Source organism: Apaloderma vittatum, unplaced genomic scaffold (genome assembly GCF_000703405.1).
Source record: "Apaloderma vittatum isolate BGI_N311 unplaced genomic scaffold, ASM70340v1 scaffold13146, whole genome shotgun sequence".
NCBI lineage: Eukaryota > Metazoa > Chordata > Aves > Trogoniformes > Trogonidae > Apaloderma > Apaloderma vittatum.
In genome coordinates this window covers 209,607-229,085 of record NW_009722463.1, presented here as the reverse complement: position 1 = coordinate 229,085, position 19,479 = coordinate 209,607, and the positions used below count along the sequence as shown (strand labels likewise).

The following is a 19,479-nucleotide window of genomic DNA, read 5'->3' as shown; positions in this document are numbered from 1 at the left end:
GTTCAGCTGGAAATCCCGCACAATTTTCAAGCTGTAGGAAGCTCAGTGGTAATTTGTTTAGCGGTATCTCAAAGGTCAGATGGCAGAAATCAGCTCAGAGCCTTGATTTTAGGGATGTGTGTATAAAAGCTTTATAATGTTAGAAGAAGAAAACTAAGTTCCACTGTGACTGTTCATTCCAGACCTTGTAGCTCCATACAGAAGCCCTCGTCGCGGAGCAGAAATCCCCTTATGCTTAGTCTGCTCAAACACAAGCTGAAGGACTGCTCTGGCTCTCAGGAGTTAAATAGGAGCAGGAGAGCATCTAGTAGTACTCACCTAATTTTTATATAAATATATATATAAAATCTTTTTTTTCATACTTCCAGATGCTATAGTGTTATTTGCCCTCATAAAACCAAAATGAGATGTTAAGGAAAATGAACTGTAGAAAGAGTGAACTGTTTACGACTAACAGCTACACTTACCATGATTTAAACGGAAGTTGGATCTAATCTGCCAAGAGACAGCCTAACCAGAAGCTGGCTGTGCCCACTTGCTCTTCTGGTATTAGTGGGGCCAAATGTTCACAGTGAGATAAGAGCAACTCTGCTGTGAAGCTACTTCCCACCACAAGGGCAGATTCCTCTGATAAGACAACTTCCTCGCATCGGGCTGTTCACCTGTGCAGTTCAGCCTCACCTCATCTTTCCTGGCACCTTCTATCACATTTTCAATAAAAGCCTCCAGATTTAGGCATTCAAAACCGTGGTGCTTGCAGGCAGCCTAGAACTGAAGGAGATTTTAATTAGCAGTGCCTTGAACAGCCTGAGATACTAAAAAAAAAATAAATAAAAAATGCAATTTTCCAAGTCCTGCTGTGGCTAAAAGGATGCTGGGTTCCTGGCCCTCAGCAGTGAAGGTATCAAGGGAGTGGAAGCTGTGTTTCTGTCTTTGCTGCACTTTGTGTAATTTTCTTAGAGAAAACAGGATCTAATTTCTGATGTGGCTTTAGGCCATTTAAACATTTTCCAAAAAGGCAGTTGCTCTGCAAGACTTGACAATGGACTTTATTAAATCATCAAACACCACAACTTGTTGACAGCTGAAGAGAGAGGTCATGGGCCAGAAATGTTTAAGTCAAAGCTTTGCTTTTCCATTCCTCTACGTTTCGGTCTCTTCCTGAGTGTCCACAAAAGCGCAGAAACGTGATGATGTGCTGATGGTTGCCCAGCAGATCAGCAGGAGAGCTGGGATCAGAGCTGGAAACCCAGCTCCCCTGGAGAGACTCCTCCATTCTCATCACTGCAGTGCCAGCACAGACATCGCAGGGAGGATGGGCATCACCTCAAATCGTCTGCAGGGGTTTCCCAGCCTTGCCTGCATGAAGTGGGAATGATTCAGGACTGGAGCACTTTACGCAGTTTACGGCTTTGTGGACAGATGTGCTCTTTTATCTGTCCGTAACAAGAGGGAGCTGATAGTAAAAGCAGTCAGAGTTAAATCAGCTCTTTAGTGGCAATGGGAAAACATAAGTAATTCCCGACTTTCCTAGTGCCTTTCTGTACCCACCTGGTTACTAACTGAAATATTTCCAGGAAGCGGTGGGCGCTTGCTGCTTGCAGCCAGAGGGACCCTCCTCTCTGCAAAGGTGAGCCGTGTTGATGAGCCCTTGATCCTTTTTGGAAGCACACTGGGCACGTGGGATGCTGCCGTTACCAGTTTGTTAAACCGTGTTAGCAACAGCTTCCTGGCAGAGCATCTGGGAAAGGTAGAAACATGGTATAAAGTCTTCACAATATTTTGGTTTTTAAGACCTGTTTGGCAGAAGTGACTTTTAAGTATTTCTTTTTTAATTTGGTGCTGTGGGAAGAAGCACGGCCGCTTCTTGCTCCGACTCTCTCACAGACCTTGTGTGTAACTGTTTGGTTTTTTTCACCTGTCCCTGAGCACAGGTCATGGGTAAAGATGGACTTTACACCCGTAAGCCACAAAGTCAGATGACTCTGTGGAAGAAACAAGTATGTTTGGCTTCATTTTCCCATTGATTTTCACTGTCAGAAGCTCACAGTGTTCAGCCTAATTAAAAAAAAAATTTGCAGTTTATTTAATGTAGATATATGTATACATGTTTATGCTTAAATGGAAGAGAGTAAAGCATGAAACTGAACCAGAAGCATGAATTGTTAGCCTATACCTTTCCAGTGCAATAATATTTGGTTGAGCAAGACTTCTGGGATGGATTGTATTTGAAGAAAAATCAGTGTTGGATTGGTCTGCGAGCTCTTTACTTTTTGATGACAGAATGGTTGCATTTATGGAGAAATAAATAGATTATTATTAAGGACAGATCTAGCAAATGAATAGTTGTGTTGCAATACCTTTGGAACAGCCCTTGCAGTTTCTGGAGCAGCGCAATCCACTTCCATTTGCTTACAAAACAAATGCCCTGGCCTTTACACAGCACAGCACCTTTAACGTACTTTGGACCTGAAATCAGATACCAGAGTATAAAATGCCTCCAAAAAGCTAGATGAGGTTAACACCACGTACAGTGACTCTCCTCTGTCTTCCACTTCTGGGATTGAGGTTGGAGTGGAGAACTGGAACTCGCTTTTCAACATCAGTGTATTCCTGGTACTGCCAGATCATTTGAAAACCATGAATAAAAAAAAATAAATTACGTGGAGCTGGCACGGATGTGAGGCATTAAGGCCAGAAAAGATGATTTGGGATGTCAACATGTGTTACTCCCTGTGGTGTCTTACTATTCACCTTGCATTCGCTCTATGTCCTGAAATGCTGCGTGTCCCTCTTGCACTGCGTCTGCCAGTGAAATTCACTCTCAAGTTGTCGAAGAGTGAAGGAGCCTGGATGGAGAACAGATTTTATGACAAGGTCAGGACGCCTTTAGCTTGATGGCATTCAAGAAATCAATCTGAAATCTCCCCTCTTGGCATTTTAATGAAGGGGAACATCCGTGTGTGTAGGAACATGTTTCTCTTAATGTGCCGTGATGTGTTCTGCTGCTGACTCCCCAGTGGCCTTTGGAGAAGATGCATTTTGTGACACGTATGAGGAACAGCAATCACTTCTTAATACTAATGACAGCATTAACGTGTATATTTTGCAAACACGTCCTTGTCTTATAGCTAGGTATTAAGGCAGTTAAAAGGACCAGGCATGTGAATAATTTAAATATTGGTCTAAAAAGCAAGCCTGAGAGTGTGACTGGGGTCAAGCAAGCATGTCAAGTTGTAGCAGGGGAGAAAAGGAAAGGAATGCTTGGAATAATAAGTTAGTTACATTTCTGCAGTGCCTTTCACCTTGGATTCGCAGAGCACTGCGAAAAGAGTTGCTGTGTGGATGGCAAGACCTCCTGGGAGAGAAAATTGATTTTGCTTAAGTAAAAGCAGCTGTTGCTCAGCCTTGCACAGCACCGGCACCTGCTCCTTCTGAGGGGAAGGGGAGATGAAGGCAGCAAAGTGGGTCAGAATTGGGATGGGGATTTGCCTGAGCAGTGCCATGTTTCCAAAGCAAGATTGGGTTTTATCTGAAGAGTGTAATACTAAGGTAGTGATCCCTTTGGGTCGTTTTTGTGGGACCCAGTAAATACTCAGTTATGAGTATTGTCTTGATGTTGGTCGAGAGGATGCGACCTGATGAGGTGTGAGGGGAAGAGAAGCTGCAGAAGATGTTGAAAGAGATGTCTATGTTTAAAGCCTGGTGCTGGTGAGCCTGAGGAGCCCAAAAAGCTCATGGATGGAGTAATTTGATGGTAAGTAAAGGTGAGTGGGAAGGAGGCTCTTTATCTCCACCTGTAAAAGCATAATTTTCTTACATATGCTACTGGGAGGATTTCTGCTTTTTCTTTCTCTTCCCAGCTAAAAGCACTACAGAAATGTTGGTACTTAAGGACTGACCCTTGTGTGTGTGCTTTGAGATGGCAGTGGTACAATCCGGGACTGTAGAGAAACTAAGGCTGAGGAAGAGGGGGATACTTCACATCCTTACACTTCTGAGTTTGACTGCAAAACGAAGCAAGGTCATGAAAGGACTTTTTGTTTTCTTTATATTTGCTGGGAAAAGATGCCTCGGAGCTGAGAGAAAGCCTTCAGAATGCGGATTAGGAAGAAAGGGGGAGGAAAAAAGCCATGTTTTCTTTGTTCCACCCTGAGCCCATCCTCCCCTGAAGAATAACAAACCGATACAATAGCATGAAAACAAGTTTGAGGAGATATACTCACTCTGTGTGTCTTGGCATTGAATGATAGAGCTGACTTCCACAACGTCTCCTTCCAAGCATCATAACTGTCTTTCTCCTCCCTGGGGAGTGCTTCCTGGGGAGCTGGCATGGCTCCATGCTCTAGGGCTTCAGAAATTTGGGTCTTGCCCTGGCTTTGTCCCAGGCTTCCTATGGAAATATTTCTCTACCTTTGTATAAAATGGAAGAGATTCTGTCTTATCTTTTAAATTTATTTTTATCCTAAGCTGTCGGCTTAATATGCAAGCTCAAGCTGATCGCTGCTTGCTGTCAGAGCATAGACTGAGGGTAATAGCAGTTCTGGTTGCTATCTCCATGCTAAAATTAATAGTATTACAAGTCTCAGGCATTCTAGTGCTGAGCAGATAGTTGGGTTCAGCATTATTAGAGCTTAAATTTTTAATTGTTTTCTGTAATCAAAATTCAATAGCCATCAGGGTCCTTTTAGAGGGAGGAACGCCTTAGTAAGAGGTTGATAGGTACCCTGGTGCAGCTGGCAGGGGAGCCTTTGGCCGGGCTCAGCGCACAGGGTTGTGGAGAGGCAGCCCCTGCTCTTGCACACCCTCTTCTGGCTTCTGCGAACAGCAGCTCCGCTGCAGCATTGCCTGGATGGTGAGAAAAAGTCCAATTTCACGGGTGTGCTCAGACATGAACCCCACTAGTAAAGATTTGGATACCATGGTGTCATCTAGTGGTCCCCATAAGAGGGATTATGATCCTGTAGTGCTGCTGTTGGGGAGAGAAGAAAAAAAAAAGAGTTCTGTACATGTGAGCGTGGAGCATGTGGTGTCCCGCTTGACTGCAGTCAGTTGGCATTTCAGATTAAGTACGGTTCAGATTAAGTACGGTTTAGTTTGTTTTGGAGTCAGATTCTGTTTGTACCCGAGCTGAATGCCCTGGCAGAGATTAAAGTCCAGCTCTGGGTTGATGTGGTTTCTGGTGGGCACATTGAAAAGCAAAGTTGAGGTCAGGAACGGCTGAGCAGATGCTGGGCTGTGTCATTCAAGGACTAAACCATAACTTGCCCTGCTGGGAAAGCAGTTGCGCTACTTGGTCTTTTCCTGCACCAAATTACAGTGGCCACGTTTGGTCTTTTCCTGGAAGTCTGGAGTCTTTGCGGTGTGATGGGCTGTCCCTGGGGCTGCAGCTGTCATTCCAGGGGCTGCGTATGGCACAGTGGCCGATGACTGCTGGGGACAGGACCTCTCCAAGCACAGTTACTCAGTCTTTGTGCCAGCAGAGCTGCAGTATAGTGAATTTCCATCCCCCTATGGGCTGAGGAAAGCTGGGACAGCCATCCTGCCCAACTGCTTCCCACGTAGCAGCTTGTTTCCATGTAGTTTTGCTGCAGACGCCCATAGCACAGGGACAGAGAGGGCTAAACATGCTGACCAGACTATTTTTCTCGAACAATTCGGCATGTTTTAGCTCCTTAGTCCACAGAAGGAGTAACTGGAGGGGGGCTAATGTCTTTATCTACTGCACACTGTCATCCAGTTCTGCCCCAAAGCTTTTGGGGAGGCTGAGACTCGCCATGAACTTTATTATTTTGCAGGTCCTGTCTTTTCTTTTAAATTATACCAGCCAATAACATTCAAAGGCTCTTTGCCTCTCTCACCTTCCATGGGCTTTGCTCCCTTCTGGCTTTGTGCATTTTGCAGATCCTGCTGCAGGTCTGGGTCACGCAGCGAAGTTCTCCAGCCCCAGTGCAGCCTCCCCTGGTGCCTTGTGCAGCTTCTTCCCCTCTGGCTTTCTCCTGACAGCAGGAAAAATGCCTCTTGGCCAGTAGGAACTGTAAATAACCCTGATGGTTTCTTCTCTTTGTCTCTGTGTAGATGGAAGCTGTACCCTCGGGTGCTCAGGGATGTGTCAGTAATGGACCTGTCAACCTCTGTTTTGGGGCAGAAGATCAGCATGCCGGTGTGCGTCGGAGCGACTGCGATGCAGCGCATGGCTCACGCTGACGGGGAGACAGCTACTGCTAGAGGTAAACCGTGCAAAGTGTCTGTCCCCTCCCCGAGTGAGTTAGGGGTGAACAGAGTAATACTGTGCCAGCAGGTTGTGAAGCCCGGCTTGGTTTCTTGCTCCTGATGCTGTGACATGGAAGGTTTTGAGTCACTTCTGAGAGTAATCAGGTTTATTCTTGGGGTTGTTTTTCACTGTTTCCTTTTGCCTGTTTTTTGTGTGGATTCTCCCTCACTGTGGAACAGGGGGCAGAAGTGCAGTGTGTAAGAGGGCAGTCATTTGTAAAAAATACAAAATTGTAGACTACATCTCTCTATATGTCTTTCTATAAATTCTATAAATATAACTATATATATATTGTCACATTAACATTCTTGCTGCTGCTGCACTGCTTCTAGAAATTCAGAAGTCTTTGCTTGTCTGGGAAAAACAGCCGCTTTGAAGAGATCTCTTGGAGAGCATCCCGACGAGCCAGTGAGATAAGGGCCCCTCTGGGCTAGATGCTGCACAAAGATGTTGCTAGTGTGGAGGCTGCAGCCTAAAAAGCTGTGAGAAATGGGACGTTAAGCAGAATTCGAATGTGAAATGGTTTCTTATTCCTTTAACCCAAGCTGCAGGATGACATAAAATCTAAGAGGTTGCACAGTTGGCCAGTTGTGTATAAACAGTATCGGGAGGTGTGTTTCAGTGCTCCAGCACTGAATGACAAAGGATGCAAAATCTAAATAAGCAATTTTTTTTTTTTCAAGAAAAATAATCCTATGCATGGTTGAGCTATTAAACTAACAGCATTTCCATGGCTGATGGAGCAAATCCTGGTGTGAAGTGAGTCTAATTATCGGTCCCGCAGTGGGAGCTGGTCCCAGTTCCCATTAAAAGCTGCGTTGCTGCGATGTGCCCCATTGATGGGCTGCAGCGCAACTCCAACAGCAATCTCTGTAAAAGCAGATTTTTCTACTTTTACGCCCCAGTGGGGGATATGATTTTCCCCTTCGCAAGAGGTTTACTAGGAAGCCAGAGACTATGCCTGTTGAATGTGCAGGGACACTCCACACGATGGAGCTCGAATCCCTTGAATTGGTTTGTGAAGTAGCGGCTAATGGGGCGCATTGGTGCTGTCCTGTCCTTTGGCAGCTCTTGTGGATTATTTCTGGCCCAGATTATGGTGGGAGGAGACTCTGAAGCATTATACCATTCAGTGCAAACACATTAACGCCATGTTAACAGCGAGGTTCGAAACACACAAAATTCAGGATGTTCCTTAGCAAAAACTCCCAGCGATGCCATGGCCCCGCCACGTTTTAAGGCATAAATCTATAATGGCGTGTAAAGTTGAGTAGTACAATAAGGCTGACTACCAGGACTGAGTTATAGCTGTGGTAGATAACTTAATTTAGGAATTTCCTGATTTTTGCGCACTTACATTTTCAAATTTTAACACATGATTATTGCATTTAATGTTCTCGGGTTTTTGAGCTCAGTGTACTGGCAACACTTTGAATATGTGGTCAAATAAACATATCCATCGAAGTTGGTAAATTTTTCATCACTTTCAAGAGGGAGCTTAATTAAAATCACACCCTCTGTATTGCATTAGTGTTTCTTGTAGAAAAAATACGACTTCAGTTTCGTGCTTTGTTAGAGGTGTAGCGGGGCATTCAGTGCCAAGCTTTTGGTTTGACCTTATAAGATGACAGGGATTAGCTGTAAAGTACATGCTTGGCTTAAACATTCCCTTAAACTTGGGACATTCAGGATCAGGGGGTTTGCTACATCCAACTTCTCTTCAACTCTGCGATACCTCTGAAACATAAGCGAGCGGATTGCTGGTTGCTTTAAACCAGCTTCTGCTTCATCTGTGCCAATTTACGCAAACCAAGAGTCTGATGCATAGTCCTGTGGCTGTTGCAAAGCCTGGCATACTGCGTAAGCTTGACTTTTGGCTCAGGAGCGCAGGCAACGACGTACGTGGTGGTGCCTCTGGGACTGTGATGATTCTTAAAAAGCACGACATGATCTCACTCTTACTCCTTCCCAGACAGGGAAGTGGGTGTCGTGTGCCACGGCTTGCGTTGGGGGAAGTGGCAGCGGCCCAAAGGAGCACCCACAGCACGTGTGTGTGCCCACCAGCTGCACGTCTGCCTGCTTGGGGTTAAAGCCCAAGAGATAATCTTTGGTTCACACCTTTTTCACCTGCAGAGCAGTGCAGGCAGCAATGACAACACCTTCTCCTACCATTTTGTATTTTGAGAGCGATGCTCAATCCTGCCAAGGAATTCCCTGAAGTGACAACATTTTGCTTTGAACAGCTGTGGTCTTCCAGCAGGTTTGCCCACGCATTGCGGCGTAAATGTCCTCCCTCAAGACAAGGGCATGTCATGGTGTCTGTCATTAAGTCAAACTCCCTGAGCTCACTCTGGGGCTTGTCGGGGTTTTGGGAGCTGCTGCCCCTCGCTGCTGCTGCTTCAGCTTCTCGAGGGATGCTCTCCTGCTGTGCCTGAGCTGGTGGAAAGGAGCATGCATCTTGCCCCAAATAGGGCAGTCTGGCAGCTTGCCTTAAACACACTTTCACTGACAATTCTGTTGTGTTAGTAAAGGATCTTTTTGGGGGATAAAAGGTTCAAGAACAATTTTAAAAATTGCTGGTGACAGGCCATCCAATACGACATGAGTTATTCCAAAGGTTAACTAACTCCACTCTGAGCAGAATAAGCTCTAATCGCAGTCAAAACTTGTACAGCTTCAAATTCAGATGTTGGATTTACTTATGTTAGTTAGACTTAAAGAAAAAAACCAAACCAACAAAATATATATATATTGTCCCTCTAGGCTGTAATAAGGTTGCTCCTCTGTTTTCTTTGACGTGTCTAAATGGATACGGAGTCCTTACTTACAGAGAAAGCTCTTTTGTCGTTGAAACAATTTCATGGACTTTGGCAGTTGTCCCAGTATTTTCAGGTCTTTCTTCAAGAGTATTCCCTTGGATTTTAGTTGTAGTTCATCAGTGTGTGCGGCAGTTTTCCAAATAATGGATTTTCTGTTCAGTAGAAACTGAAAAATTGGGAGGAAAATTGTTTTGGATTAACTGAAATGTTTAATTTGATCCAAAACATAATGTTTTATTTCATTTTCCTACTTAGCTAATGCTTTTAGCCATAGTTCTGTTTTGAAACAAAAGCGTTAGCTCAGGAGAAAACATTTCCATTTTGAAAATATCAACGCATGACATTTTGACTTAGGTGATTTTTTTTCTTCTCTCATCCTTCCCACTCCAATTTCAACCTCTTTAGCTAAAAATATTTGCCAAATTTGATGAATAATCTTAGCCACCATTAAAGAGCAAAGGGCTTGTTCTCTAAACACTTTTCAGCAGAACTCTCATGATTCTACATGCCTTTTTTTCCTTGCTTGTCTCTCAGAAGTTTCACTATTCCCCCATGCAAAGACATTCATTTGCCATCCGACTTCGTGCTGTGCTTGCAGACTGATGTGATCTCCCGTGTCGTCTCCCTGTAAGTGCGGTCATGCTCATGCTCCTGTAAGTAGGACCCATCTTCAAGGACAGAGGAGAAAAACCTTGTGCACCATCCAGCTGCTGAGCAAGAAACAGAAATTTTTTTTTAAACTTGAATTGATTACAAACGGATATGTAGCATTATTTTATTGACATTTGTTTTTTTTTGTTTATATTGTTGCTAATTGCACAATGTTCTCTTACTGACTGTGTGCCTTATATTTTTATGTTTTGCAATACCCGACTTCTCTCTGACTTGCTAAAAATCAGGCTGAACAGCCTGACTGTGTTTTTGGCCAGGTATTTTGTAAACTTTGAATGATAGCTGCTCAGATCTGATGTTTTTGTTTACCCTCCACAATTGCTCTCAAACAACTTTCTTGGTTACTGATGACGGAAGAAGGGTTTCACCATCACCTATGACATGACCACACCGTTCGCTTTGCCAAATAGAGAATAGGAATGCTGACCAAAAAGCTGCTTCTTTTTTTTCTTTTTTCCTATCCTGTTTCAGTTGAGTTACTGGCACCTGTATTGTTTCCATTAGTCAGGAAGAAACAGCTTTGCCCATTTGACTCTTAATAGACTTTTTGTTTGCTTTGATGCTGCTGAGCATCTGAATTTAGGTTCCCTGTGCTCATCGAACATGACCATGACTCCAAGAGATGAATTTTGTGATCGGATGCTTTTTGTGCTCAGCCAGAGTGAAAATGGCAGGACTTTGGGGCTGTCTTTCACCTGTTACCTATGTGGCATTCCAAAAAAAAGTGTTGATTTTGAGGTATGGCTACTCCAGAGCCATTGAGAGGATAATATTCGTGTGGGACAACATGGCCTGGACTGACCTGACCCTGATTCCCCCCAGAGCCCAGCACGGCCAGAGGACTTTCTGCTGCAAGTGCACGCAGGCAGTCTGGCACCACAGCTCTCCTAAACCAGCCAGATCCATTTTGGCCACGCTCGTTTTTCCCTGCTGCCTCCAGCCTTCCTGCCCAGCTGACAAAATGCGTTGTGTCAACAAAACAACCGTAGGCACAACTCGCACACAGCGTTTTGTAAGGGGTAAGTGAGGTAAGGCTGGGCAGGGGATTTCTCAGCCAAGTGTGTTTCGTCAAGAGAGTCATGTTAAGTGCTTTAAACAACTCTGTTTCTTAGGAGATGCAGCTCCAAGAATGTAGCTTCTACTGTTGGGAAATACCACTGTGCCAAAAGGACATTGCATTGATCCCAAGTAATGTCCTCTGGCCCCTAACTTTGGGACAGGAGATTCACTGGTGGGCACAGGGAAGAATGAGCACAGTGGGGCAGTTTGGCTGCTGTGCTTCGGCGATGCCCCTAAAAGGGAAACAATGGGAATTTTGCAGAGCTAGGGAAAAATAGCAAGTTCCCATTCCCATACAAGGTAACCCTGACAAAATATGCAAGCTTAAACTGGGCTCTTCTCCAGTGTCCTCCCCCAAAGTCTGTTGCTTCTGGGTTGCCCACAGGGACAAACTCCATACCCTTCTGAAAAAACTTAACAAAGTGATGCCCTGTCAGAGCGGGGAAGGAGAGTCTTGAGGTTTCGGGGTGAAGAAAGGACTACAAAACATTATTGCTCTGCTCTCCTGTGGGCTTCCCAACTGTGTCCTGTCCTAGAGTCAGCCTGGATTTGTTGCTTTGTAAAATACTTCAACTGGGTTCCCCAAGAATGAGGAAAGCCTCATTTTATGGAGGCCTATGTTCCCCAGTGAAAAGTTATATCCTGGCTGGTGGCTTCCCTGAGCTACATACAAGCAGGCGGCAGTAGGGCTGAGAAACCCGCGCCTGTGGAGCAAAGGCTGTGAAACCTCCTTTTCTATGTGTCCCACCGTGTCCCAGTTGTAGTTGCATTTGCCCCTGCAACAAGGTGGAGTACAAATAACTTCAAGTTTTAGTGTCCTGATGTCGAAAACTTCCCCAGGCTTCTGCGTGTGGCTAATGCCACGGGCTCTGCATGGTCATCAGCGGGAGCCTGCAGTGCGTACAAGGGTAATCTTGTGCTTTGGCCAACGCTCAGGATTAAAAGAAGACCTGGGCGGGAGGGAGGAACCAACAAAAACCTAAAAGCGGTCTGAAATGGCATGAGGAGAGGCTGGTTTACAAAAAATGTGATGTTTAAACTCTGGCAAATGTCACATGTTGGTGCAAGAGCATCCTGTGGGAATATGGTTCTAGTAGTACCGGTTTGTAATAATAAATATTTGCAGCACCTCAAAATTGAAGTGCAAAATATAGTTGGGGGAAATAAATTGCTTCTGTTTTCTTCCACTGCAGCTAAATGTGTAAGAAGTGGGAGTATATTTTTAGCAAACTCTGATTTGAGGTAGTAAAAAAAACCCACAACCACACCAAGAACCTGGCAACACTTCAGGACTATGTATCATTTGTTTTTGAAAGTCTAGGAAATTGTCAAAATAAGCTTTAAAATGATCAAGATAAAGCACAGATCCACCAAGCCTGCAGCTTGGAATCTCTAATATGAATGTCGAGCTGATGCTTTACCAAAGAGTTGTTAAGTTTACAGGACAGATGAGAGGCATTTGTGAGTATGCTTTTGTGCAAACACCATAACCTGGTTTGGGATGGCTGAACTCTGATTGAACCAAACCGCTTGAACCCAATCTTAAGTAAGAAGAAAGCATTATTCTTCTCTATTGATATATATGCAGATAAGTTGAAAGAGGATGGTGGTATTTTGTGGTTTAAATCTCCTATTCACCAAATATATTTTATTGTGCAGTTTCTATTTTAACTTCTTTGCTTTTGCAACTTTATTATGTCTGTAGGGCTATAGAGGTAGACAAGAGAATACAAGTAAGAATGGAAATAAATGGATACCTAAAGGCAGATTGAACCATAACGTTTACACTTTTCCCTTATCTGATGTGAGGGTTTTGCAATCGCTGGGTTAGCAACCTTCCCTCTCATTCACGAAGTCGTATCTGACAGAGCAGCAGGAACGCGGATCCCTTGTTTCTCAGCATCACTTAATGGACTCAGTTTGGCAAATCACTTACTACAAAATTTGTGACAGGCCACCACAGCTGATTTTAACAGGATTTTAGGCAGTTGGTATGCATGGGTTCTTCAGAAGAAATGCATTTCAAAGTACTTAAGCTATGAGAGAACTATTTTCTGTAATTTTAAGGGGAGGAATGAAATGGCTGCAATATAGAGAGTTTTGGGTCATTGCTACTGTATTTCCATTGATTGAAACCTGCCTGGTGGCCCTGGGAGGGTGTAACCAATTTGTTTGAATAAGCTGTTCATAAGTTTCCACTCTAAGAGACTTGTAATCCTTATTTAATAAAATGTTGTCATAAAGACCACTTCTTAATTCCTCGATGGTCTGGAGATGACGTTTTGAAACAGAGGTCCATTTACATTAAAAATATGCATACTGCGGTAGACCAAGAAAAATAAGGCTTTATATAATATTTTTGAGTTTTAGCGTGTGTTTTCCTTTATTTTACATTAAGTGACAGATTACTCCAGAAGGAATAAGTGATAGATTCATAAAAATAGAATTGTATGAGATTAGCTGGTTTGTAACGCAGCTCGGGTTGGAAATTACCTCTGGGGAAGGAACTGGCACCGAGGCTCTGGCTGCTTGACCCCATCTAGGACTGTTTGGTGACATTTAACCTTGGGGCTGCCTGCACCTCGGCAGCAATTTCATTCCACAGCTTTTACGAGGTAAAGGAAGAGAGACTAAAACACATGGGCATGAGCATCCGTCCCTTTGGCCTCAGCAAAAGCAGCCTAAATGCCACAATCAAAAAGCTTGAGGGAGCGTGTATGGCAGTGGTGAGGAGGATTCAAGAGCAGTGTTGGGAGTGATGCATCTTAAATTCTGATCTGCAGCAAAGTAGCGGCATTCAAAAAGTTGGAAGCCTTAAATGAATTTTTTAAAGATTATTTAAAATCATGGGTGTGTGTCCTTAAACGCACATCCCAATACTTGTGACAAGTGGTAGTCAGACACTAGGGGTTTACAAACAGGCTCCCCATGAGGTAAAGAATTATTAATATGGATAAGGCTTAGTGTGATTATAACATCTTTTATTTCCAGTTTTGGAGCGGGAATTATCCCAAATGGCGTGCAGAGAGCAGTCACTAGAAATTTGTCTGTAAACAAAGAGAATAAACCAGAGAGCTCTCCCTGCAGCCCACCGCTGTTAGTAACTGCTTTTGATGTGGCATTCCCTGGAAGGCTGAAAAATGCATCAACATTGAAGAAAGGCAGCGTGAAATCATGTGTGCTGATGCACTCTCACACTCCTCTTTAGAAGAACCTCTGTGTTTTGGATAGTCTGAATATAGCTTTTTGTTTCTCCAGCCTGCTATGCAATGGGGACTGGGATGATGCTGAGTTCCTGGGCCACCTCTTCCATCGAAGAAGTGGCTGAAGCAGCTCCAGCTGGCCTTCGCTGGATGCAGCTTTACGTGTACAAGGACCGGGAGGTGACAAAATCCCTCGTGAAGCGTGCGGAGCGAGCGGGCTACAAAGGGATTTTCGTGACAGTAGACACGCCGTTCCTGGGCAGGCGCATTGATGACGTGCGAAACAAGTTCCAGCTTCCTCCCCACCTCAGGTAGGTGGCCAGCGGTGGGATGCGGGACGGGTGTGTGGCAGTGCCGTGGTCACCTCAAGGTGCCGCAGGAGAAATTTGTCTTTGGAGGAAGGAATTTCTTCCAGGTGCCACACGCTGCACTGAGTGACAACACCAAGGAACTGAGCACATATCTCGTGCTGCGTTTGGGCTATGATCTGCTTTGGGTCAAAACTCAGCTTTCTTGGCTGTTTGAAGACTGCAAAAGACACCGTGTGCCAGGCACCATGAGGCTGCAGGATGATGAAGTTAGAGAGATGCGGTATTTCTTTGTACATCTGTCAATATATTCTTGGGTGTCTCCAAAACTCAGCTGGACACAGCCCTGTGCAACTTGCTCTGACTTGCAACTTGGATCCACCTGCAGAGCTGCACATGATCTGACTGAGGGCCTGGACTAAGAGGATCAAAGTTTTCTTCCAGGAGTGTTACGATCCCTTCTAACCTATGTCATCTTGTGACAATGCACTGGCTCCAGGATCAGGCTGCTTTCCAAGCAACTTTAACTCTTGATTTACTCAAATAGAGAGACACACGGATATCAGTCTTTCTGAATGGAAAGAAAAAAATTAGAAGACAGCTGAATGTGTTTTGAATCAGATTAACTTTGAGTTCTGGGTAAAAGCTGGTTTTGAATATTATCAATGGATCTGAAGTGCTCTTCCTATGTCTCCTAAGACTGTTAAATATAGTGTCACATCCTGACATCTTTCTTCTTTTTTCATAATGGTAAAATTGAAGGTAAGCCATGGGAGCATACAATGAATCTGATTCTTCACCTCACAGGCAAAAAAAACCCTCTAGAGTTGGGTGTTGGATTTCCCCCATATGCTTGTATTTGAAGCTAATACCTGATATGATGAAGGCTGACATAGCAACCTTAACTCTGCTTAGGATTTCTGTGTTAAAGTACAATTTTACAAGGTAAGCACCAGAAAACCAAAAAATCCCTGACACAACTACCATGAAATGTAAAACACTGGTGTGCATATGCTCCGTATAGTAATCATGCTATAGATCCATGATGGATGATTATTATTATCAATTAACACATTATCAATATACACTGCCATCTTACTTAAAACTAAAATAAAATTATTCTGAATGATTTTTTTCCTTTTTTTTTTCTCAAGGGGCAGTATTATTTTAAGATCTGGGGTTAAAGAGTTTTTGAATACAAGTCAAATAACCAAAAAATATCTGAGGAAAGCAACAGAGAGTTTCTGAAACCTTCAACCCGCACCTGACCAATCCGTAACAAGATTTTGTTTGAGTGAACCATATGAAATAATATGAAGCTGGAGTAATCCATAAAGGTCCTAATTAATCACTTCAGACTTCAGAATGACACTTGGACAGTGTTTTGTTGTGGAGTCGCTGGTGAAATTCTTCTCGCGCGGGACTCCGCGCAGTTATGTGATAACTTTTTCTTGGCTTCAGGTTTTCAACAAAGTTTCAAAGCAACAACAAGGTGCCATTGTGCTCCGAAATGTATGTGAGGCAACATTCATTCAAGTGCTGATCTGCGTTTCACAGGCCAAGAAAAACAACAGTTATTTATATAATCTTATCCATGGTTCTGTTTTTCTCTGGGTACCCCACCCTCCACAAACCAACAGCTGAGAGCCCACTCCTTTCTCATTTTCTTCTGGGCCGGGAGCTGAATGGAAAAGCCGTGTGAAATGCTGCTTGTTGCAGGCATGAAATCAGCAGTGAGACTTGCCAGTTTCCATGCAAAAAAAAAATCTCTGCATTTCCCAAAATGTGGAACATGAGTATAAAATAGCAGAAAGCAGAACAAGACACAGTTTTTGAAGAATGAAGGAATTGGCCTCTTGTGAGGCATGGGTGTCCTTGGTGCTACTGGTGTTGCTGATGATGGCTTAATGCTTGTGAGCATTTGGGTCTACTTCAGCTTTTCAACACAGGCACAGCCTGAATTTCTCTGTTTGCCCTCCTCTCCCCTTCTCCTGCTTTGTCTAGGAAGTCTGTGAACTCTTTGGTGCAGAGGCTGTCACTTACCATTCAGTTCCTAGAGCCTATGAGATTGATTTGGTGCTAAAGAGCAAATAATAGCTAATGTTTTCCTATGAACTTAATTTCCTGCCCCCACACTTTACATGGAAATGTACAAAAAAGACACCCGTTGAACTAGCTGGTTGTTGGTCTCGTCGGACTGATGAAAATTCTGAATTCTTTGCAAGGCTTCATGCGGATCCATCTAATTCATGGAGCTTAAAAATTTCCCTTCCTTCTCCACTCCCACTATTCCTTCAAGTAGTCGAATCCCTTGGATTTGAAATAAAAGCAAAACAAAAGCCAAATTTGCGGCACGCAAGCTAAAGGGGTTTTTGCTGGTAAGTACAGACCCAGATCTTGGCTTCAGTGGGTCCTTCGTTATGTCACGACTGATGTTCTCACAAACTGCCTGTTCTGCTCCAGGGTCTGATGTCCCACAGCCTCTGATGCACTTATCCTCGTGGTGCTCCTAGCAGATAATATTGTTCTTATTTGATGGTGGGTAACTGAGGAAAAGGAGTGGCTAAGTGCCCAAAGTCACACAGAAGGACAGATGCTTGAGACCAAATTAGTGCTCTCTCACTGCTGGGTTTCCCTCCTGATTGTGGACTTGATGCTGAACCTTTTGATTTTGGACTTTATCCTATTTTTATTTTTTTTTTTTAAGAACTAGAACTGTGGCTTTGGTCCAGAGAAACTTGCACCAGCGTTATCAAATGCTTTGCCAGCCCAAGGTTTTGGCTTGCGGAAGACTGTGATCTGACACTGGGTTAAGCTTTTTTTGCTCCTGTCCTGTAGTACAGCAAACACATAATGTAGCTATATTGAATGCTAGTATTAGGGACTGACTTATGGCTACAATGAATCTTTCTCAGACTATTTTTCTATGTCTTTTGTTTTTCTAGATTAAAAAACTTTTCAAGCAGCGACCTGGCATTCTCCTCAGGGAAAGATTTTGGCGAAAATAGTGGACTGGCTGTGTATGTGGCTGAGGCGATCGATGCAAGCATCAACTGGGAGGACATCAAATGGCTTCGAGGGCTGACCTCGCTGCCCATCGTTGCCAAAGGAATCCTCCGAGGTGTGTATCTCTGCCGCTTCCCATTGGGGAGGTAAGGTGTTTCTGGAGGCGCTAGGGAAGGAAAAGTACTCGTGCTGGGGAAATTTCTATAGAATTGCATTTCTTTTTAACAGCAAGCATCCACTTTGCTGATATGGTGGGATGCACTTTCACATCTCTGTGCTAAGTAGGGGAGATTTGTCAAAACAGAGCTAAAAACAATCAGAGGGGAAAAAACCCACCACCCTTCCTCAAGCATCATTAGGTACACGGCAACCAAGACACTTGCAGAAGCAGGTGCTTAAGTAACTACCTGGAGTTGTCACATGCTTTGTATGACTGTGCTCCAAGGTGTGTCTGCTCAGTAGGTAGGAACCAGAACCTCTGGTCACCAAACTAGTCAGTTGGTTGGCTTGCGTCACGTCAGTTATACCTGAAATCAGACACAGCCAGGAAAACCGAACGTGCTCTGTTTGTTGTGCCTGTGAACTGCAGCTCCAGCTGCAGTTGTATGCTACTTAAAAGAAAGCTGGACTTCCATACTATCAAAAGAGCGCTGGGCATGGTGAAGTGGCTTCACTGAGCATGGATTATTACTGTAATCATGCTGATAATTTGGACTTGGGGAAAATAATACAGCTAAATGATTTCTTAGCGATGAGTTGTGGGACATAGTAGAGAGAAGAAAGGCTAGCTACCAAAGTAACTGCTAATCCAAAGTGGTAAAACATTCTGCTCCAACATTTCAAATGACTTTTCTGGTCTTACTGCTGAAAGATAAAAGCGTTTTCTGTGTTGAGGCAGAGCTTTGGTGGGATGAAGCCCTGCAGTGGCTTTGCACTATCTGGCAATGTTTTTTTAATCATGCCAAAATTTCCCCCATCGCGGCGTCAGTAAGCTCCAAGTTATGGAAGCACATAACTTGTTTGTGTGGGTTTTTTTTCTAGCTGATGATGCTAAAGAAGCTGTAAAGATTGGGGTAAATGGCATCCTGGTGTCAAATCATGGAGCACGACAGCTTGATGGGGTCCCTGCAACTGTGAGTACTCTGCCAATGCACAAAGTAGTTTCTGGTTTTCTCTGCATTTTGGCTTCTTGTTGGCTTTCTCTGAACACACGTTAGTTGGATAAAAAGAGTTAAATATGTGCATATACGCCTTAACCCATAAGCAGTAATCTCCCTCCACTTCTCTATGTAGGTCGCATCATACTCTGAATTAGACACAACCTTCCCTTGGTCAGATCAAATTAAAAAAAACCACAGGAGAGTTTACATGTGGCTGTTTCTTCAAGCTGCCTGGGCATCCTGTCCTCAGCTGCAGCACCCTGCATGGAAATCTAGAGGAGCAGTTTCAGAAAGTGTCAGTTAAATGTTTAGGAATTGGAAAGTCTTTAAGAATTTTTTTTTCCAGTCTTCTACTTTATTTCTCCTTTCTCGCCCCTTTTTGAAACCCCCTGTTGCCATTTGTGGTTCACTGAAGGTTGTATTAGTGAGTTGTTTTTCCCTTTTAATATTCTTCAGAGACTTCTGAAAAATTACAGAGTTACAGAACAGCTAAAGGCAGAATGAAACTCTCCATTTTTCTCCTTTCAAACATTTTCACCTTTGGAAAAGGTACAAGGTGGTTAAATTACAGGTTTTTTCCTTTTTCCTTTTCCTTGTCGTGCTACCCCGTGCCTTTTCCAAAGGTGAAAAGGGATTTGAGAAGCTCTCAACTGGCCAAAAAGGAAAGAAGTAAAGGAAAATGAAAAAGTATGTGTTCAGGCTCAAGGAAAACCCCCAAAACTCCAGTCATCATTCATTTCTCTTCATATGGTGTGGGAAAGCTGTGCAAGCAAAAAGAGAACGAAAATGAGGAGAATCAAAGCCTGGTTGTGACTGCTTCAGTATTTAATGTGTTCTTGATGAAAAACCTCCTGTTTTCCATGATTATTTTCTGAAGCGGGGGGACGGGTAAGCCCTTTTTCCCTGCAGAGTGTTTTGCACGTGAAGCCTCTTCGGCTCAGCTCTGCTGTCCCACTGGCACGTCCCTCCGTTCCCTGG

General features: G+C 43.8%; 1 protein-coding gene across 1 annotated transcript in view; it reads left to right on the top strand.

Annotated features, from left to right (window-relative positions):
- The window catches only part of HAO1 (hydroxyacid oxidase (glycolate oxidase) 1), a 23,887-nt gene that overhangs the window by 1,259 nt on the left and 3,149 nt on the right, over positions 1-19,479 (top strand). The window contains exons 2-5 of the mRNA XM_009871789.1: positions 6,079-6,230; positions 14,083-14,338; positions 17,281-17,456; positions 18,383-18,474. Of these exons, the coding sequence (XP_009870091.1) occupies positions 6,079-6,230; positions 14,083-14,338; positions 17,281-17,456; positions 18,383-18,474 (676 nt within the window). The remainder of the gene's footprint in view (positions 1-6,078; positions 6,231-14,082; positions 14,339-17,280; positions 17,457-18,382; positions 18,475-19,479) is intronic.